Source organism: Mugil cephalus, chromosome 11 (genome assembly GCF_022458985.1).
Source record: "Mugil cephalus isolate CIBA_MC_2020 chromosome 11, CIBA_Mcephalus_1.1, whole genome shotgun sequence".
Taxonomy (NCBI): Eukaryota; Metazoa; Chordata; class Actinopteri; order Mugiliformes; family Mugilidae; genus Mugil; species Mugil cephalus.
The window spans coordinates 15,834,862-15,856,750 of record NC_061780.1 but is presented as its reverse complement, the minus strand read 5'-3'; the positions used below and the strand labels follow the sequence as shown (position 1 = coordinate 15,856,750).

The 21,889-nt window shown below is 41.7% G+C and overlaps 1 protein-coding gene across 3 annotated transcripts in view; it reads left to right on the top strand.

The window, feature by feature from the left end:
• LOC125016794 (RNA-binding motif, single-stranded-interacting protein 3-like) overlaps positions 1–21,889 on the top strand; it is a 159,923-nt gene that overhangs the window by 132,380 nt on the left and 5,654 nt on the right. For all 3 annotated transcript variants that reach the window (XM_047599484.1, XM_047599483.1, XM_047599482.1), the window contains 4 exons: positions 9,340–9,446; positions 12,877–12,920; positions 17,127–17,223; positions 19,411–19,461. In XM_047599484.1, the coding sequence (XP_047455440.1) occupies positions 9,340–9,446; positions 12,877–12,920; positions 17,127–17,223; positions 19,411–19,461 (299 nt within the window). The remainder of the gene's footprint in view (positions 1–9,339; positions 9,447–12,876; positions 12,921–17,126; positions 17,224–19,410; positions 19,462–21,889) is intronic.

The following is a 21,889-nucleotide window of genomic DNA, read 5'->3' as shown; positions in this document are numbered from 1 at the left end:
TTGCTCTGCTGGAGTCAACAGTTTCTTTGGTGCCCTACTGCAGTGTGCCATATCCCACAGCTACAATGACTGATAACAGTATATGAGCCACTCTTCACAGTGCAAGCCACCCACCCTGTTTGCTATAAACATAAAATGCCACCTATTGAAACATTTTAAGTCAATAAAATGTTACCCCAATTCACTTACCCGTTCTTCACACAAATGCATTGAGACACACTACTGCACATTTCTAATTTGCACTTCATCTTCACGCCTTTTTTTGTTTTATACTTCTTACTGTAATGACATTATGTCACAATAGTTCAATTTTAAGCTTAATAATGCAAAGGAAACTAGAGTGGAACAGTTTAGCCGAAAAAACGTTGACACAGCTAACAAGACTAACGGCTAATGAGTACAAATAAAAACACGCATATGCCTTCTGCCTAGGACAGTGTTTTTATAAATTACTTGGCCTTATCATGTAGCTCTTGGCAACAGCATATGTTGTTTAGTAACACTGAGGCCTGGTAAAAACACATGCAGTGACACAACTACTGTACATAGCAGCATGGCGTGTGGGTGGGTCTTTTTATTTTTGGTTGCACACTGTTCGCACATTCTTCAGAGTGATGATGCTCATGGTCACCTTATACAGCAGAGCAAAGACGAGAGTTAGGTTTGAGAAAACTGACATGAGAAATACTGCATTTGTTGAAAGAGGTAAAGTAAGACTCTTCATACGTTACTGTCCCCACATAATAAAGGGTATGCATTGACGTCAGTGCTGCCTGGGGCCCCTCTGAGTGGGAAAAACACAGTGTAATGTAGCAGTAAATACAGCGAGGCGGGGAAAAATGTGGATTATCAGATCCAATTAAGGACAATTGGTGTCAACAATGATACATATGAACTAGTGTGGATTTGGTTAGTTTTAGTTGGTTTTAGGCCATTTCAGTTATGATAAATGTAGCTAAAGATGCTAACGCTAAGAGCTTTACTGATAAGTAACGTTAGCCATGTAACATGAAGTCTCCGACCGGATGTTAAAAGGACGACGAGGAGTAATCACAAATACAGCATAAATTGATATTACCTGACACTAAATGTGAACCACAACACCAGGTTTCACTATTAAAGCCCATGGTCCAAACTAATGCTGCTAATCTCCATGCTCAGCTGTCACTTTTTGCTACTCAGTGGACGTAACCATGGAGACTTGCTGTGACATCATGTGCATACCCTCTGTAGCTAGCGGTGTTCTACCTGTTCTTACCACATATTTATGTGGTTCTCATAGAACCTAAGCCCAGTCTGCTCTGATAGGTTAATTCAGACGATATGATCATCCACAATCCATAAGTCTATTGGAACATATACTGCTGGATCAGGGAGATACAAAGAAAGACTTTTTTGTCAGTAGAATATGTAACAATTACAGAGAAATACACAGCCCAGTTATGAAGGATCTAGTTGTACCTCTTCATAGATTATAATACTGTTCTCCTTCTCTCTCCTCAGTCTGCTGTACGTGTCTGCACCTACACTGACTGTTGTATTTGTGTTCTGCCTCCATTAATTTTCTGAGACCGTAGCAATTGTATGCATAGTGCAGTAAGTTTGCTCTGAGACCTAAACAATGCTGGATTTTGCACACAGAAATATGTGCCTCCTGAGGTGCAAAAAAAATAAAAAAGCTGGATAATAATATAAAAATGGATTTTTTTTAAAAAAAGTGGGATACTATAGCGCTCGAGGCTTCAAAGATGGATTTATGCGTGACTTTAGCAATTAGAAAAGATTTTTTATTTTTTTTCTGCTGGTTTTGATTTGATCATAGCTTCAGCTCCATGTCCTGTTCACTATAAATTAACATCAATCTGAACTCTTTGGAAAGCTGAATGCTTGGTCCGGGCAGTGTTAATTAACTTGGCATGCCCAATAGTGAATCTTTTTTCTTTTTTCTTTTTTTTATGGCACAGGCACAGCTGTACCCAAATTCATTATGAATTCATCACTTTGTGTTACAGAACAGCAGGGGTCAAGCTGTCAATTAAAAACGTCCCTCTTCCTTTTTTCACAGCGCTCTTGCGAAACTGCAACAGATTGTAGAAATGTAAGTGTGAAAGCCGGCTGAATAATTAATGTGACGCACCGGTTTTAGCAGCTCTTTCCACAGGTAATCTTCTCCCTGGGTGTTTTGCTCTTGTTGTTGACCCCTGATTGTGTGGTGACTAATTTCACCTCCTGGGAATAAACAACACCCATTATTGTCATTATCATCATTGTGAGTATTTATGACTCGTCACGGTGGTCGTGAATTAATTCAAAGCGGATTGTAAAATGTATTGCTTGTTTGTTTTTTTTACTTTCCTGTGCATAATATCACATTACCCCTAACACAAGTGGGACCTGCAGCCGTTACATTTTTTTTCTTTTTACATGAAAGCTGATGAGAACAAAATGTTGTACATTTCTTTGGCTGTTATGATATTGCTGTTGGACTGTCGTACTAGACACCGGAGTACTGGCAGGGGCTGTACGTGACTTGTGAAACAACATTAATGACAACATTAATTGATTTAATGGAATGACTTTTCTCAGATTACTGATGAATTAATAGCCGCTAACTATCCTCGCACCATGTGTTCCCATGAAAGCCTGGCTTGCGAAACAGGTTTTTACAAATTTGTCCAATTTTGAAGGAAAGATGTATCAACAAAAGCAACACCAGAAAATTCTCCCCTCTAAAGTCATTTACAGTCAAGGGAAGAAAGTGCATTCCATTTAAATTAAAAACATACAGTATTTGAACAAAAAACTTCACCCTCTTCATTCTTTTCAGTGGTAGGTGGTATTCTCGAACGGAGCCAATCTATCTTTGTCAATCATTAGTTCAACAGAAAAAAATAACGAATGTTAACATTCTTCTGGAATAACTTATTACCCTTGGCCTCAGATGATAGCATTGCCGCTTGTAACAGAAATTGTTTTGCATTGTTGTCCAACAGCTTTATATTGGCTTGCTGAAAACTTTGACCAGTGTACAGTTGCCAGATGTTTGAATGTTTTCCTGCGCGTACTACTGGCCGTGTCCGATCCCCTCACAACGCTTGAATGCGATTCAAAGCTTAGACGTTTCGTAACCATCCATTTCATCTTTTCGAGCCATTCATCCAGTGAGCTTAGGATAATTACCCAGACAAGAGATCCACTTCCGGTTCGGTTTCAACCTTCCAACAGATGCCTGCGAATTTATCTTCAGGCTCTGTTTGATGTGATGCAGAATTTGTAGTTGAATCGGTGACTACAGGCTGCACAGTTCTTGAGCAACCACAATCCACAACATTTCACCAGCATTGCTTCACAGTTGATTTGACGTTCTTTTCATGAAAAGCTGTCTTTGGTCTGCGCCAAATACCGTACAGTTGTTGTGGCCAAACAAATACATCTTTGATTCTTCAGTCCAAGGCACGTTATTCCAAAGGGCCTGTTTTTTTGTTGTTGTTTTTTTTTTTTTTTGCTTAACGTTTTCTCTGTTCTTTTTGGAAAGCAGAGGCTTTGCAGTAGCTTTCAGATTGTTGAAATCCACACTTTGACACCAACAACTTAAACAGCTACCAGAAGGTCCTATTTTGGTCTTTGGTCCTTTTTCATCAAACATTCTGCTTTTGGCTTTAATTTTCTGGGGTCTCTGGTCTGGAACAAATTTCAGTGACTTTTTTTTTGTCCCAGTGAGCTTATTTCAGATAATTTGGAGATATTTTTGAGTCACTTTTTTTTCTGATGGCTTTAGAGAGATCGTTAGATCTTGGTATGAGGACACCACATAGTTTACTAGCATAGAGAATTTCAGTCCCTTGATTTCTATAGGACATGGAACTCCTGATTCCTGTTGTGTACCCTTTTCATGTTGTCCAATGATGTGTATTTATGTAATTTATAGCAATAGCACACATTATGCATAGACAAAGGTCGTTGTGGTTTCTCATTATTTGATTTCGCATACGTATAAAATTGTTTCACTTAAATTAATTCTCTCTTTAATTGTAGTTATTTACTTACTGTTTAAACCACTAAGGCTTCAGTAATAATCTTCTCTGATCTTCTTGTTTCCTCTCTTTTTTTTCAAACAAGTAGAACAGGGGTGTCAAACATACGGCCTGGGGCCAAAACCGGCCCACCCAGAGAGTCCACTCTGGCCCGCGGGATGAATTTAGCAAAGTGCAAAAACATTGAAGACATTTACTGCAATCTTTTAATAAAAGCAGCTGCTATTCCCATGATTCACACGCTTTTAATAAGAGATGTGGACATAACACACTGAGATCTAGAAATAGACAAGAATTGCATATTTTTCTTAAGAAATTTCCGGTCGTTTATTAAATGTGAATGTGGATGTACTCGTATTTCTTTGCGCAAAAAACAAAGGCGGTCATTTGGAGTTGTCATTATTTATAGGATCATACGCTATTGTCTTACTGGTCTGACACTGTTTTTAAGATCAAATTGGGTTATATGTGGCACCTCAACTAAAATGAGTTTGACACCTGTGTTGTAGAAGAAACCAGGGCCATTTATGGACCCGTGGAGCAGCCTAAATTCAAGCACCGCATGCATCGAGGCAGCCGAAGCATTCTAACATTATTGATGTATGCATCCGCGTTGGCGTGTTTGTGCATGTAAACACTGGCCCATAGCACTTGGCCAGTGTTTAATGTGTGGAGCAATTTCGCAAGCTCGGATTTAAAAACAAGTCACAGCAGCAATGTTGTGCGTGTGTGTGTTTTTATGTCTGCGTGAATCTATACTACCATCACAGATTATAGAAAAGGGAACTAAGGGCATGTCTCGTCTCACTGCATTTTGATATGAGGGAGAGCAAGGACGTGAATGAAGGAAAAGCACATTGAGATTTAGGGATTTAGTCATTTTTAACAGTCAATTGTCGCCTGGCGACATAAAGATTGTGCTCTCTTAAGACCATTCGGTAATTTGGCATTACGAATTCTAATAACAAATAAAAATAACGCAAGCTTTTATGTCTATGTGATAAGGCTGGTGAATACAAAGCCACAGAGATATCATTTTCAGGCAAACACAAAGACAAAACAATTGTTCTAGATCAGCTTGAGTTTTTTTTTTATTTATTTATTTTATTTTTTTTTATTTGGTTGCTTTATGGAAGATGCACAAAGAAAGTGTCCCGACTATAAACTTGACAAGCTGTCAGCTGTCGGCGGTGTGGCTTTCTCTTGTCTGTTGCACCGGGAAAACAAAAGAGCGGAGGAACGCGGAGCCTTTAAGCGTGTCTGTCCTCACGTCACGTATTTCTCGCACTTATGAAGTAGCAGCCGTTTGTCACAGAAATGCACACGCACCGATGAACTTATAACTTGTGAGGGTAAAAATATATTCTTTCCTCTCATGTCTGACAGTTAAACCTCACCCGTGTTATTCTAACAGTCATACGTGCCCTCTTTATTCTAATATATTTAACCGTAATCTGAAGGATAGTGTTCATTTCCTTTTCTGTCGTGTGTACCGTAATTTATGAAGGATGTTTTTATTTCACAAGTCCAGAGGTTTTCAAATGAGTGGCCAGATTGTAAATGTTGTCTGACCTTTGTTTCTGGTGCCAAAAAGACAGGTGACACCTTACAAAGGGATACCAAACCTTTTGGGCAGAATTAGCCTTGCAGCTGTTCTAGCTTTAGCTTTTTTTTGAGTCATGAGAATCACAGAGAATAAATTGTAATGAGGAAAGTTTAAAATAAAAAATTGTAGTCATTAAAAATGTAAGGGTTACTTGGAGTTATTAAGTAAACAGGTAGGTAAGTAGGTAAGTAGGTAGGTAGGTAGGTAGGGGTGATACAGCCACTGTTTCACTGCAGTTATGTGCTACATCAATAAATATAAATAAATAACCAGAAAGCTGTTTCTGTTACTTTGGATTTTTATTTTATTTCCCGTATCTGCATGTGTCACCCATTCAATACATTCGTGCGAACACCACGCTCGTCAGTTGCACAACGGAAAATGTAAAAGATCAGCATCAGGAATGTTGTTTTCTCGTGTGTGGTAATTAAGTGAATTTATACAGCGTCTGTGTCGTTGAGCCATTGTGGGACTAATCTGCTTCACCGGTTCATTTGATGGCGTGAAAACAAACAGGAAGGCGTCAAAAAGAATCGTGTTCCTACGGGTTCAGAAAATGTGTGGTTGAAAAGGGGGCAGTCATTTTAAATCCTGCTCCTGTTTTCAGGGCAATATTTGATTGTCTTTGTCTCACTCACTTTCAGAAATTCCCTCATCCAAAGTGACTGTTAATCACCACTCCATCTTCTTTATTTGTTTTTTTCCGTCTTCGCTTTAAAACATCACCGTGGCATGGGATGGAAATCTCATTCTTGTGTTTTCTCTCTTGTTTTCCTTGAGGTTACTACACTACTCCCGAGTTTTGCGGCTACTCGTTGCACGCTCACATGCACCCACCCACACGACAGTTTGTATCAAATGTACATGGACGCATGGGTGGAAAAGAGAGAGTGTGTGTGTGTGTGTGTGTGGTGGGGGGGGGGGGGGGGGGGTGAGAAAGATGAATAGCAAAGGAAGAAGATAATAAGAGAGGCCCGGCCGTGAGGCCTGTTATCCAGATAGAAATCAAGGTAAAACACTTTAATGACAAAGCACTAAACGCTGCATAATCACACAGCACTGTATTTCTTCATCTCCTTACCTTTGGAGTGCCCTTCCGGGCCCCAGGCATTCCAAAGATCTCTCAACTCAATCTTTGAGCTCGGAGGAATGGTTTTCTCCGCGGAGAACACCTCTTCTCATTTTTCAGTTTACTGAGATGAAGGAACATTTTTCTTGAAGTAGGCGAGATAATTGCATAGTTTATTTTGGCATTCATGTGTGAGTCAGTACCGGTGCAATGATACTGCAATTTGTTCAGAGCTTTCTGTGTCTTTCAAGGGCATCGTTTTTTTTTTTTTTTTTTCACAGTGCTGCACCCACTGATGAGGATTTGACTTTCTTTACAGTTTGAGATCATTGCCAGTTAAATGGGACGAGAGTGGCAGCTAATAGCCCTTTTAAAGATGCATCAGTGACTCAGAACATGCCTTGGTGGAAGTGTTGCAGTGACAAGGGAAAAGCAATGCCTAAAAGCAGGTTTCTTATTCCATTTCAGAGTCAAAATGTGCGTTATCGAAAAGATTAGTGTCACTGTTGCGACAGTTTAGGACTTAATCATTTCAAACAGCATTCATTGTCACTAAATTCTGCTGTTATCTTCTGGGCCTCAGTCTTAGCAATCCAATCTTTGCCTTATGAATAATTTGTAATGAATTCCAAAAGTGCAAGTAAATGCAAATGCCGTACCTGTGAGACAGATTTACTTTCACCTTTTCTCTCTCTAATTTACTGGATGTCAGAAATGTGTGGAATAGAAAATGTAGCTGTGCATTTACATGTAATAACTAGAAATAATAAAAAAAAAGTACCCTTGTCTATTTTATCCACATACCCTGATCTTTTCCTCGACCCAACAAACTAGTTGTGTTGCCAAAACATTAACAAATGGTTTTGTTGCCTAAGGCTGGATAAACTGTTGGTGCCTGAACCTGACCATACAGCAAATGAAAAAAAAAAAAAAAACGTCCAAAAATAAAATTAAACCAAGCCTGTTTAGTTTTTGAAGAGTTAATGAAAAAAAGAAACAGCTGCTCGGTGGTTAGCACTGATGCCTCCTGGGTGGAGTCTGCATGCTCTCCCTGCGTCTGCGTGGGTTTTCTCCAGGTACTCTGGGTGCCCTCTGAGTGTGAATGGTTGTTTGTCTCTGTGTTAGCCCTGCAATGGACCGGCGACCTGACCAGGGTGTACCCCGCCTCTCACCTGATGACAGCCAGGATAGGCTCCAGCAATCTCCGCGATTCTAGTGAGGATAAGCGGTAGTAGGAGATGAGATGAGAAAAACAGGACTTTTTTTGAAGAGTTAACACTATATTCACCAATCACGCACAACATTATGACCACTTTCTAATATTGTGTAGGTCTCCCTTGTGCCTCCAAAACTGTTGTGACTCATCAGAGAATGGACATGGACTTTCTGAGGGTGTCCTGTAGAGTCTGGCAACAGGGTGTTGTGAGTGGGGGCCTTCGGATCCTGTGGGTTGAGAGGAGGGGCCTTTGTGGATCAGGCTTCTTCCACAGATACTTGATGAGTTTGGGATCTAGTGAATTTGGAGGCCAGGTCAACACCTTGAGTTGTATTTCAGGTTTTTTGAGGAGTTCCTAAACTGTTTTTGTATGTGTATGTGTGTGTGTGTCAGGCTGCATCCTGCTGGGGATGGCTACTGCCATCAAGGAGTGTCTAGGTGCATGGTACATGTCTAAGTAACATCCACATGAATGACCAGTCCCAACATTTCCCAACAGAAGTCCGTATTGTCCCCTTTAGCAGAAATAGATCATGTCTGATCCTGCCTTGCTGAACTTGTTGATTACTCCTCCATGCATGTTTGTGTGTGTGTGCCTGTGTCAAAACATGTTGGTCTCACCACTTAAGTTGTCAAATGTCTTCTTTTTTAAATTTTTTTAACTATGTGATTTTATCATATGATTGCTGAAGCATATCCCACAAGTAAAAGGTATCGTTTGGTTGCTTGTCTTATAATAACTTCCTACATGCTCCTCTAGAAGAAGAATAAATCAACACAGAGCAAAGCCTTTCTTCTTTGGGATTATCCTGCCTGATTCCGGCTACTTCCCCCTGTTTCTGAAGCCTGTAGGGTATGTACTACAGCCTGTTGGGCTGAAGTTTGGTGAACTTTTGTATGGGAGGTCACAGTCAGTTAATCCTATTTGTAATCAAGCCTTTCTTCTTTCTCTGGTCCACAAAGGGGACCATGTTGTCTTTGGAGCAATCACAAACGCCGTCTATTGCCCGGGGGTCAAACTGTGTGGAGTTATTTAGCGTATTAAGTATGCCTGTTTGGTTTGTTGTTTGAACTGCGCTCACCGAGCTTTGATGATTAGCCTGTGGCTTTCGTTTCTACGTCAAGGCTGCTTTTGTGAAAGCATGGTTGTAGGAGTTGTAGAGATGGTGCGATAACCGCTGTTGTTTAGATGTTTGGATTAGGGGTGGAAGAGATAAATGTATGAACCCAAGTGCTGTTTTCAGGTCCAGCTGATTTATGTTATGCTGTTGTTTAGGCCACGGCAAAACACTCTTTGTGTCTTTAAAGGAACTCTTAAGCTAACATATGAAACTTGGCTTTTACCTGCTATTAAGATGATTAATCCTCCTCTGTGTTTGTCCTTGTCTCCCTCTCCGTATGACTCACTCTGTAGCCCCAGCAGAGCCTTTGCTGTGCAAGTTTGCTGACGGAGGCCAGAAGAAGAGGCAGACCCAGGTCAAATATCCCCAGAATGGCCGACCGTGGACACGGGAAGGAGAGGTGAGGCTGGAAAGTTTATTTAATCATCAGAAAAAAGCTCAGTTATAGCATCATAAAAGATTTTTTTATTTATTTATTTTTTTGCTAGCCACAGCAGAACTGAACTGGAACACAGGATTTCAGTTTGTCACAACGTAATCCTTTTTTGCCCTCTACTATTATAAAAAAAAAAAGGCAAAAGCAAATCCATTACACCTTCACATATTTTATTCAAATGACTAGATGAACTCCAATGAGTGGGTTTTTCAGAATAAATATTAAACTAATTTAGTTACATATGTAACTGCAGTATATCCACAAACCTAATCCTACTCAATTTTCTAGCAAAAGGTTACTAGTTAGGAAGCCAGGCCAAAAATTTCTAAGTCGATTATTTGGATCTGCAAAAATGTAAAGGACAATCAGATAGTTTTGTCCGGTTGTATGTGGTTATGAACAGAAAAGTAGCAGCAACGAAGTCAAACACATCATTTGTTCGCCATGGAGTTTATTTTGCTCACAATGAAATGGCTACCATCTGAGAAACGAGACGTCAAGATTCCACTGACGGTTCTGAGGTAAAAGGCACTGAATGAAAAATAACTTCGAAGGACGGAGAGTTAACAGCAATTAAAGCATTTGTCGCAAAGCAGGAGTCACTAATTTCTTTGCGCTCATCTTCTCAAAGACTATCCAGTGGCGTTGCAGAGGTGTTTTTTTCTCTGTCTCAGTTGTAAAAAATGCTCCATAATGAAATTGAATTGGTGCATTTCCAGATGCGAATTCTCATAAGATTTGAGTCTTGCTGCACAGATTACAGTAATCTTATTATAATAGGCGGAGAAATAAAATTACTATTGCATACAGCACAATAGACCGCTGTGTTTAACAGCAAGCAGCGCAATCATGCTGCTTCACGGGAAACATTAGTATGTCATCTTTTTCTTAATCTTAAGTATCTAGCTGATGCTCCCTTTGACACCGCTTCCTTATCCACATTTTACAACAGAAATCAGAAAAGCTCGACAGGCCCCCCTGCTGGGGTCATTATCAGCTTTCACTTCCAGTAACATAGCGCAGGCTGAATTAGAGATGATGCTGACAGTATGAAAGCAGGCATATATAAAGGTTGTTAAATTTAAAATGTACAGTTCCTTCGAGACCCCGGTGCCAAGTTGGTTTTGCTTTTGTTGAACCTCCCACCTCCCGTCCGTCATCTTCAGAAGAAATGAAACCTTGTGTAAAAGATTGAAAGCAGATTGACTGCTGCACAATGCGGAGAGTTCAGAAGTTTCCAGTGTCGATACCGAAGCTTTACTTTGCAGAACAAGGGAAAGTGAATAATAGCGTCGCCGCCCACACACACACAGAATCCGTTTTTTGTTTTGTTTTGTTTTTTTTATTTAAACCTTTTCCCACTGTTCGTGTTGGACATGGATTGGATAAGAGCCTGGTGGTGAAGTGAAGTGAAATGGAACCAGACTGAAACAGTGCACTCGAACAAGAGCCTCCACAACAAAAACAGGCTGCTGCCGCGTTTGACCTTTTGCGTCTGCGTGTGTAGCAGGCATGCATAGACTGCATTTTTTATTTCTGAGAGCGAAATGTGATGTGACGCCACCCAACAGGGCTTCCTCCACATTAGACATCCTGGTGTTAGGGAGTCTCATTTTGTGGGTTGTCCTTAACACGTGTGACCCATCAGCTTTGACTCCACGCGCATTTTTCAGTGGCCTACGTCCTCAAGACAAGCCTCGCTTGGCTGCGGAGTGTCTCTTGAGAGGTTGATACATTTGTCTGAACCGGGGCTCGGAGTCCACGCCGACTAATAGAGACATCTGGCTGCGGAGATGCTTTGAGGTGCCTCATTGCACCCTCACACTCAACCGATCCTAATCTCCCAGAACCCCTCGGTTCCTAAATGAGTCTGGCCTTGGGACAATGACATGGACACATATTACACACACAATCACTCGCAATCACTTCTGCGCAGCAGCTGAGGACACGTTGTTTCGCTTTTTACTGTTAGACGAAGCAAACTCAGAGGAGAATTTGCAAACATCAAGATGCTCCAGAGAGCTGCTCTGACGGTTTAACAGATCACCGCTGAATAAACTTGTGAAAATGTAATAATTGTGTATCTGTAAATCTGCTTTAAATCAAATGTTTACGAGCTGATATAAAATTGCACCCTGGACTTTGGAGTAATTACTCCTTGATATTTGATGTTCTTGCTGTTTGGCCGTCCCTTTTGTGGCTTCTGCCGTCTAGAAACAGTTTATGGGGCCTGAATCAAACGTCACTGTGGAGGTCAGCTGCAGGACACCATTTCAAGTCATGCGCCAATTTGGAGAGAGGAGCCATTCGCAGAATATAGAACAAGCAGTTGACAGAAGAGTGGGGCGACAGCGATAGAGATGGAGAAAAATAAAGATTAAAGCACTACAGCTATGCTATTGTTTCTTTAAGTTCGGTCCACAATTGCCACGGGCCATCCAAGTGGATGAAACCCTCACTCAAAGCACAGCACAGAGAAGTATAGTCTCATTCATTTGCACATTGATAGAGGCAGTGAGGCACAGACAGGGAACATTCAGAGAGAAAAGTGTCACTTAATGATAAAAGCTTGACTTGATAGCGACAGAATTTGCTGGAGAAGACGACAGCGGAGGAAATACTAAGATACACTCTGGTTTCTTGTGCCGCTGATGTACTGCAGCTGGAATGTAAAACCGTATCCTGTTAATTTATACTGAGTAGGGGAGTGAAAAGGGAGCCCTGTAGCTGCTATGGATTGATATAGGAAAATAACAGCGTGCTGTCTCCTCGTTGTTTCGTGAGAAATGTTTTTTTTTTTTTGTGAATTCAAGACAAAACGGTCTTGAATCACCAGCTGAAAACTACAAATATTTTGGGGTTGTTATGGATTTTCTTTTCTTTTTTTTCTTTTTTTTTGGAGGAAACTGTATTCAGAGAAATAAGGTTTGGGCTTTTTTTTTGACATGCCTTGATTAAAGAGTGTGGTGCATTTTGACCACTGTTAGTTTTCTTACTGATGTTACAGAGGTTTGCTACAATAACGAGCACCATGTGCTGCTTTCAGTTCCCTGTGCGTAAATGCATTGCTTGTCATTACTTGTTACCACACACTTTAATAACAATTCTTCTTCGTGCTATTACTTCGTTTTTTTGCTTTTGAATTTTCCTTTTGAGTGATCAGTGAATTGCATCTTGTCTTCTCAAAACTTGTCAATGAGTAATTTGCATTTTTTTTCTAAATCAGCTAAAACTCCATTAACATCATTGTAAATACTGGTTGTATAGAGTAATCTAAGTGAAATCGTGTGTTGTTTTGCAACCCACCTCCAGATTAAGACTAAACTAAACACAAAAAAAATCGACAGTTATTTTAACTTTAACTACATGTGTCTCCCTTTCTCTCTTTCTCCAGAGTGGTATGGCATTGACGTACGATCCCACAGCGATGCAGAACGGGTAGGTGGAAAGTTTTCTTCACACATTTCTAAAATACCTCTGTAACTTTAGATGTTTGCAGAGTCCCATCTTCTGTACCGGTGTGCCTGTTCAGCCTGTACAAAAGTGACACTCACAGTGAAAGACCTGCAACGATGAGCGCACATACCAGCCGGCTGTCGGCACCGATACTTGCATCCGAGTGAGCGAGCCACAAATAAATGTCCGCGGACTGACACAGAACACACACAGGTTGTTAACACGTAGATATGCACATGGTCTCGTCTATTTCGCCTTCATTCGGAAATCTGACTGATCCAGATGGCTCATTTATTCATGCACCTATGCATACAAGCTGTCAGACATGTAGGTTTTGATTGCAGACAGGGGAGATGGGCGGTGTTGCAGTGCCACTGCAAGACTTTCGTCAGCCAGGGCTATCTGCAGTGCTCCCGAAGCTGAATGCGGGGAGCAGGGTGTCTGACTATTTCAGGGGGAAATTGGAGATCGGTCCTGTCTGCTAGGAATGCTGCTGGTGATGCGATCCCCGGAGATGCTTCCCTCTAGCTCTGCGTTCCTCTTCTCCTCCTCTTATGGGTTCGCTCCTAATTTCCTCTTACATCCTTTCTTTCCAAACAACAGGATGCACATTTTGCTCACCTTTACATTCTTCGTTTCGTCTTTGAACCTGTTTTTGTTTGTCGTTTTATTTCGCTAATTTCTGTGCCCTATTTCCGAGCAGCTGTTTTACTTTTCGCTCATCTCTGGTGTCTTTTTTTTGCGTGTGTACATTTCCTTGCATGAATAAATGCATGCTCACACGCGAGCATCTGTGCGCTTGTGGTGTTTAAGTCCTCTCTGACCTCCCTTCCGAGGTCAGCAGAGCTCCTTCCGGCGAGGCACTAAATGACTGTGAAATGCTAATGCAGCTAATTAGAGAGGCGAAAAGCAGGGAGGGAAGGGGATTGAATAAAAATGGAGGGCCGTGCCGGGTCAAGAGGAGGGCAAAGGCAAAAATAAAGTCAGCCCAAGGATAGGGGAAGGGTATGAATCAATTACAGGTTTGCTTGTCTCTCTGCTCGAGGACAGCTGGACCTTAGGGTCTGATGCCAGTTTGATGATATTGGAAACATGTGTCGCTGCTGGCCAGAATCCTCATTGCCCCTCCGCTCTTTTTCCTCAATAATCCACCTCTTGCATGAACCGTTTGCCATCTCTTTTTTTCCTCATCCTTCTCCCTGTTTCTCTTTTTACTTCAATTTCTTACCCGTCTATCATCATGTGCCCCCATTCTTCTCTTTCCCCTGCCTATTTTAGCATGCTCCCCCACATTTCTCAGCTGAAAAGTCACTGAGGTCAGCACTATATCATTGTCTAATTTTTCAGGACAACTCCTGACAGGGCGTTTAGATCACGCCAGGGATTCGCAGAGGTTTTAAATTCAATCCAGTAGTAATGTTCTGTTCGCAATTACATGTTAGTGCATTGTTTAAACAGCCATGCTGGAGTCCCGATTGACAGCACGCTGCTCGGGGCTAATAGCCTCCATCAATAACCTTGGATCTGTCCTCTGCCTACTACTTCTGACTCTCAATACACATCACTCTAATGAAAAATACAATAAACACAATCTGAGAAGCATATTGAATAACCCGACCACTTTCCCTCATTTGTATTCATCAGTGACAGTAATACAGTATCTCTAATGCAAGTCATAGATTCATTGCACAGTGAAAAAGATGGATCCATACCGTGGCATCGTCGGCAAGGGAGAAGCTTGGGGGGGTGGTTTCGAGATCATCACATTGACAAACATGTTCCACTGAGTTCTGCTGCTTAAATTCATCTATCTCTGTTCATCTTTTTGTATTGTGTCTACGATTAAAATTCACAGTTACATTTACACTCACTCGCCACTTTATTTGGTACACCTGTTCAAATCAGAATGGGAAAGAAGGGGGATTTAAGTGACTCTGAACGTGGTATGGTTATTAGTTCCAGACGGGCCAGTCTGAGTATTTCAGAAACTGCTGATCTATTGGGATTTTCACGCACAACCATCTCTAGGGTTTACAGAGAATGGTCCGAAAAAGAGGAAATATCCAGTGAGCGGCGAAAATGAGGACGAAAATGCGTTGTTGATGTGAGGGGTCAGAGGAGAATGGGCAGACTGGTTGGAGATGATAGAAAGGCAACAGTAACTCAAATATGCAGAATACCATCTCTGTACGCAGAACCCATCAAACCTTGAAGAAGACTACAGCAGCAGAAGACCACACCGGGAGCCACTCCTGTCAGATAAGGACAGGAAACTGAGACTACAGTTGCCGCAGGCTCACAAACATTGGACAATAGAAGATTGGAAAAACGTTGCCTGGTCCCATGAGTCTTGATTTCAGCTGCGACATTCGAATGGCAGGGTCAGAATTTGGTCCAATAGATCACCTTTGGGATGTGGTGAATTGGAAGATTCGCATCATAGATGTGCAGCCGACAAATCTGCAGCAACTGTGTGATGCTACCATGTCAATATGGACAAAATCCTTAAAATCTCTGACATTGATGTTTCCAACACCACGTTGAAAGTGTGCCATGAAGAATTAAGGCATCCAACCTTTTACTACCAAGGTGTACCTAATAAAGTGAGTGTATACACACAGTGTTGTAAAGCTCAAGAAAAGACATGGTGTGGAGAATATTTGCTTAGCTGACGATACTTGTTTGCTTCTGTGCTGTGGAGGCATTAAGTTAAACCAGAGCTGAAAGGTGCCGATGAGAAACAACTTCCTCTAAGGACTTTGGTGAGTGAAGTGAGCTAGGTTCATCACAGCCAGGAGAGAGCACACGATCAGCCTGCACATGAACCAGAGCTGAACCCGCTGCTAATTAATGAGATTTCTTTTTCTGGTTCCACAGTCATGAAATGCATAGTATTTTTGGTAAACAGAGACTAATTATCTACTCTTCATGCACAACTACAACTTAGCCTTCAGGGCACCAAGTAGAGCATAAAAATCCTGCAGGGATGCTGGATGTCTGCGGGAGTGACTCTGCAACTCGTCGCTGGCAGTTGGAAATCAGCAGCCTGAACAAACCCTCGGCTGCCGTCGTTTAAAAGTATCTGAGGGTTTGCATCTCGCAGCCGAGGGCTCAAAACTGCTCGCTCCGTCGCTGACCGTGTGTAATGCGAAACAGAAAGTGCAATAACAGGACAGGTGGCCACCTCGGGAACCTATTTCACCCTTGAAATGAGATGTGGGCTTGTGTCGCAGCGGAGCAGCACCGATCCGTCCACGTCTTTCTGTCTTTGACTGGTTGCTGAGCCCCGCCGTCACCTCTGTGTATTTTATAGATGTGATACTTAACGTAAATAATATCTCAGCTTACAAAACACAGCGAATACACTTTTAAAGTAAACAAGAGAATGAACCTGTGTAATTTTAAGTAATTCCGTCCCCTTATTAAGAAACTGTTGGCAAGTTCCCTTTTTATATAGTCATGGCAGTGTTGGAGATAGATAGAGGAGGGCTTCTCTCTCTCCGTCTCTGCCCCTCTCTTTTCCTCCCCTTCCCTTGCTCCATTATTCAGTCAACAGACACTTTGGGATCGATCGGGCACAGCAACACGGCCTAGCGGATGAAACATGTCCTCTCTAGGTACACAATGATAAATAAAGCACTGCGAGCCACAGCATTCTACCGTGGCAGGGTTGAGGGGGTGAAATGCGAGAAAAAAAAAGAAAAAAGAAAAGATGGAGCAAACTTAGAAGGGCAAACAAAAGTGTAGGTAGAGAAGCAAACAGAGTGCTAAATGCAGATGTTACAGATGCCTCGTCCTCTGGGATGTGGTACACACAGGGTAATATCGGAATGTTTCACCCACTCGCACATTAAGGTGATAATTCATTATTATGCATAGCAGCGCACCAGACTCCTTTTGTAACATGACGTGTACTCCAGTGCAGTGTCAAGTCTCATTCGGCAGCGTCTTTGATGGTGCAGCACAGAGTGAAGCTGCAATATTTATTGTTTCCATGACAGCTTTGATGATGTCTGATCCGTTTTGTTGGGGGCGTCTTGAAGCGTACTGGGTACAAAAGGTTCATTTGTACGCGGCTGCGTATGGAGATCGAAAAAGTGCAACCTCTTGACTGATCTCATCACACCCCAATTTTGGTAAGTGTGCCGATATAGATAAAATTAAACTTTATTATTTGTGCTTCCTTAGGTTCTACTCTTCGCCATACAGCATCTCCACCAATCGGATGATTGCTCAGACGTCAATCACACCCTTCATTGCTGCCTCTCCTGTCTCCACATATCAGGTGAGTGGACCCTCTCAGAAGTTTGATTTGTTGGACTAATGGCCTGGACACACCAAACAGACGCCAAAGAACTACCGGCAAAGAAGGCTTGACTATGCCGGCTAGCTCATACACAGATCAGGCGTAACATTAAGAACCCTGACAAGAGAAGTAAATATCTTTCACCATCTCGTAACAATTCACGCAGAAAGAAACAATGTTACACCCACTCTGAATCGTGTCTACCTGCGCAATAGTGACGCACATGTTGAAAATGACACCGTCTGAACCAACAGGAATGCACTAATAATAAATCCATCTGCTATCCAGCCAATGTATCTTGTCTTGTGAATGATTTATGCAATATTGAGTATTTTTTGCATCTTTTTATTTTTATTTTTTTGTAGATTTTTATATATTGCTTTCTTGACTGTCTATTTTGTTTGCAACTGTCATTTTATGGGAGCATTCTTAGCATGAAGTTGTCTTGTTTTAAATAAGCAAACAAAGCAAAGACGCTTTTTAGAGAGCCTAATCACCTTATCCGCTGTTAATCAAAAGGCAAATTTTATTGCTTGCATTGCTGCATTGCTTCAGCTTCGGACAAGTTCCACAAGTGTCTCAGTTTTGTCATTTGGTAATGTAAATTTTAAATACAGGTTGTGATTAAATACCTTGAGAGATGATTCATTCAAGTCTGTGTAGGTTACCAAAATGGAACAAGCCAAGCCCACACGCATTCAGATTAAATTAAGAGATGCCAGTTTTTATTTGTTAATCGTGTGTGTCTGCACAAACACTGTGCTGCATCTATGCTAATATTTATCAAGCTGTATGGAATATGCATGACCAGATTTTCTCCTTGTGTCATGTAAATACCAGTATGCCTCATGTCCATTTCACTAACATGCCCATGGTTAGTTTTGATCGTGTTATGTGATTTCTTGAAGAAAGAAAACCACAGAACAATAGTAGCCTCATCTTGTCCCATAAAAAAAATGTCTGCAGCTGTCCAAATGTAATCTCTGGATACACAGGTCACACAAGCAGATGTTGTTTTTTTGTCAAAAAAAAAAATATTTACACACAGAAATTGAAAATATCACTTCTTTGCATTTGAAGCAGTTCTCAGTCGAGACTTATGTTCCAGCACTTCTTCCATCGATCTCTCGCTCGCCGTCACAAAATGCTCCTTTTATCTCTCCGTTCCCATATGTCGCGTCGTGTCTCTTCCGCACAAACCGCACCAAGCCTCGTCAAAGCCGACTGGCATACTGCGGTTCTTTGAACGCTTGATTCGGTCCTTGATCCTCAGTTAGTCAAACACATAGATTTTTAAAACAAACACCGGTCCTCCCCCGCTGGTTTTGGATACTGCTGTAAATTAGAGAGGCAAATGCAAAGACACATGTCTTCAGCAGTATATAACTCACTGCCACCTCCTGCTTTGTGAGAAAAGCACAAGAAGAGATGGACTTGCTTCGCCTTACTTTAACTTCACATAGATAGATGTAGGTGAACATGCTCACATGTAATTTATGAATGAATATACATGTGACAAATGGGCCTTCAGGGACATGTCTCTCCTCATGTTAGGGTTAGGGCAGTGGGTAGCAGGACGAGATGAAAGTAGCGATTTGTGGCCAAGACAGGCTTTGATGATGAAACCCTCACCGTGAATCAGTAATTGTTATCCTGTTTCGCTCATATCCTGTTATAATTACAACATCACATACTATATAGTGGACCCTCAGTTAGCACTGGAATATTCTTTAAGGCATGGTGCCGCAGGGACTGAGACTCTGAAATGGGCTTGTAAAGACTTGAGCTAATGATTAATTTTCTTTCTTCTCGTCTCTGCTTTTCTCATTTTCCCTCCCTTCCTGTCATCCTGTCTTCCAATTGTCTTTCTTTATGTTCTCCCCTCCTCAATTCTGTACCCACTTACAACAATCTTCTTTTTGATCTTCCCTTTCCTCTCATCTTTTCCTGACCTCCCTTCTGCATCCTCCTACTCACGCCCATCCCCTCCTTTTTTAATTACTTTATTTTTCTTGTCCTTCCTTTTGTCCTGCTCTCCATCCTTCTTCAATCTGTTTCGTCATCCCCGGGCTTCTCTTCTCTTCTCTTCTCTTCTCTTCTCTTCTCTTCTCTTCTCTTCTCTTCTCTTCTCTTCTCTTCTCTTCTCTTCTCTTCTCTTCTCTGTAGGTCCAGAGTACATCTTGGATGCCACATCAACAGTATGTTATGCAACCTACAGTAAGTGTCTTAGCCTTTCCTCTGTTCCTCCTGTTTGTGTATCGTGTGTCACATTCGTCTGAAATATTTTTCCTTAAATATTTAACAAGTCCTATGTTTCTCTGCATAATTAACAACGGAAATGGTGGAATAGGAATCGCAGCCCGATTGCAAAAAGCCAAGTAATGAAATAAAAGTGTTCAGTTTCCAACAAGTGCAGTGTATGAAACCCAGGTAAGACCGAGAAAAAAAAAAAAAAGAAAAAAAAAACCTTGCACCTCAACACTTCTCTGCTGAATCAGCCTCCCTGAAGCTGTTGGAAGCTCAGCGAAGCCAATTCAAAAAATCTATAATAAAAGGTTGCTCCCTGCTGGCTCACAATGAAACTGCAGTTTGGGGGTCTAAAGAATTTAGATTTTCCGAGCTGTCTCTTACCAAGCACAGATACACACAGTTTCTCAAACCCAAACATAACATTGACACAAACTAAGGCTTTTTCTCTTTTTGTCCAGTGACTTTGTGCTATTCTATCAACAAGCTGTCTGGTATAAAATCTCAGCATTTTCATCCAGTTGTGGAGTAATTTGGAGCAACTTTGCCTCTCAGTAGATCTTGGCCGATGGATAACAGGCAGAGATTTTAATAGTAACCTTGGAAGGACTTCAGATGAATTTAAACCTTCATTCTTATACTTTGATTGAACAACAGTTCCACAGTTACCGCAAGTGTGCACTATTATTCATTACTACTGTAAATGTTTACATCCAGTGGGTTGAATTGTCTCTGTTGTTCATGAGGCAACACAGTTGTGTAACTCAGTGAGAATATCAGTGATCGTGACCATCATGCTTAGCCAAAGTCCTCAGTTGCATCATATTAGCTGGACAACTGTAACATCACTGCCTCCTCCAGGGATCTTGTAACTGAGGAATACTATTCACAGTACACACAGCTTCTTGCCCACAGGTGTTTTTTTTTTCCTGTGGAATACAGTGGGTTTCACTTACAAAGAAAACAAAGATTCCTATTATGTTGGCGAGTTGGTTTCTTGCCAACTTCAACATTTTATACCTGTAAAATTCACTGAAATTGTCAGCTGGTTGGTGTGGTTGAGCATAGAGGCTGGTTTATCAGCCAGATAGCGTCTCACGCAGAGGACACTCAAAATTCTGTTGCTTCCTGCTGGTTGTGTCCTCTTTCTGTGTGTCTTCCTCCTCTTGTCTGTCTGGCAGATCCTACACACATTCTGTTGTCATATCTGATTAAAATTATGTCTCTGAGAGAGGATAATACCCTTCTGTAAATGTGTTTCCAAACAAATGTCCCATCTAATTATTTGGCAGGCCGCTTGATACGTCTTCCTAGGACTTGGGTGGAGACAGAGAGCGAGGAAGAAGAAGAAGGAGAAGAAGAAGGGGAAAAAAAGACGAATACGAGTGCTGTGTGGATTTGACAGAGGGAGGACAGGGGGAGAGAGGGAAAGGAGTGGAAAGAAGGGATTACAAAGAATAAATCGAGAACAAAGAAAAGAAAACAACTGCTGCAAACGCATGTCTGGGCTGTGCGCCCCTGTTCCCCAGCCTTGTCTGCGCATAGTCAAAATCCCTGTTAGACAACAAAGGCGAAGGCTAGTCATTGTATTTCCTGGATACAGAGGAGCTTGGCATATTAAAGCTGCATCGGGGAGGGAGACCGAGAGAGGCACAGCGGCTTAATTCTGTTCCTATGGCAGCGGCAGCGGCTTCCTCACTGCCGTAGTGCAGCTAATGACTGGTAACTCTGATTAATGGTGTGCGCTCATTGACACATTTAGGTTGATGCACACGCCTCTGCTAATCACTCGGTCAACGGCCCATCCTGCGGTTTGACATTTTTACATGCTCGGAGCACGGGAACGGGAATGCCACTGCGTGCATCACAAATGCTACTCTCACGATCTAAAAACCAGTGTTTTTTGTGGCACGGGAATAAAGGTGCACACACTCACGCAATTGTATTTACTTAAAGACATGAGCCTAAGCACAGATTAATTCAGATGCACCTTTAAACACACCTAGACACGCAGCGGAGTGCCTTAAGGACTGTCTGTTTCCGAGCCTTGGTGGAATGCCCAGATTACTTGAACTCCCCGTCTTTACAACTTAATTAGCGAGAGGATGTCTTTGTGCATAATTACTCACAAATCCCTCTACAGGAAATGAGCGTATTACCCTAACCATACACAGCCAGAAAGACAAGGAAGGCAGCTTATTGAGCTGTAATAAGACATCCAAAGAATTGGGATTTCAGATGTTCCTGAGTTAAATTACCGTGTTAGATCCATCTGAGGAGACAAGGGGGTGAGGAATGTGTCGGAAGAAAACATTACATGTGCTGCCAGTCAAGTCACGCATGCATGTGTGTGGGTACATGTTTGGAGACTGCAACCTAGCAATGCTGGAGTTTTTGC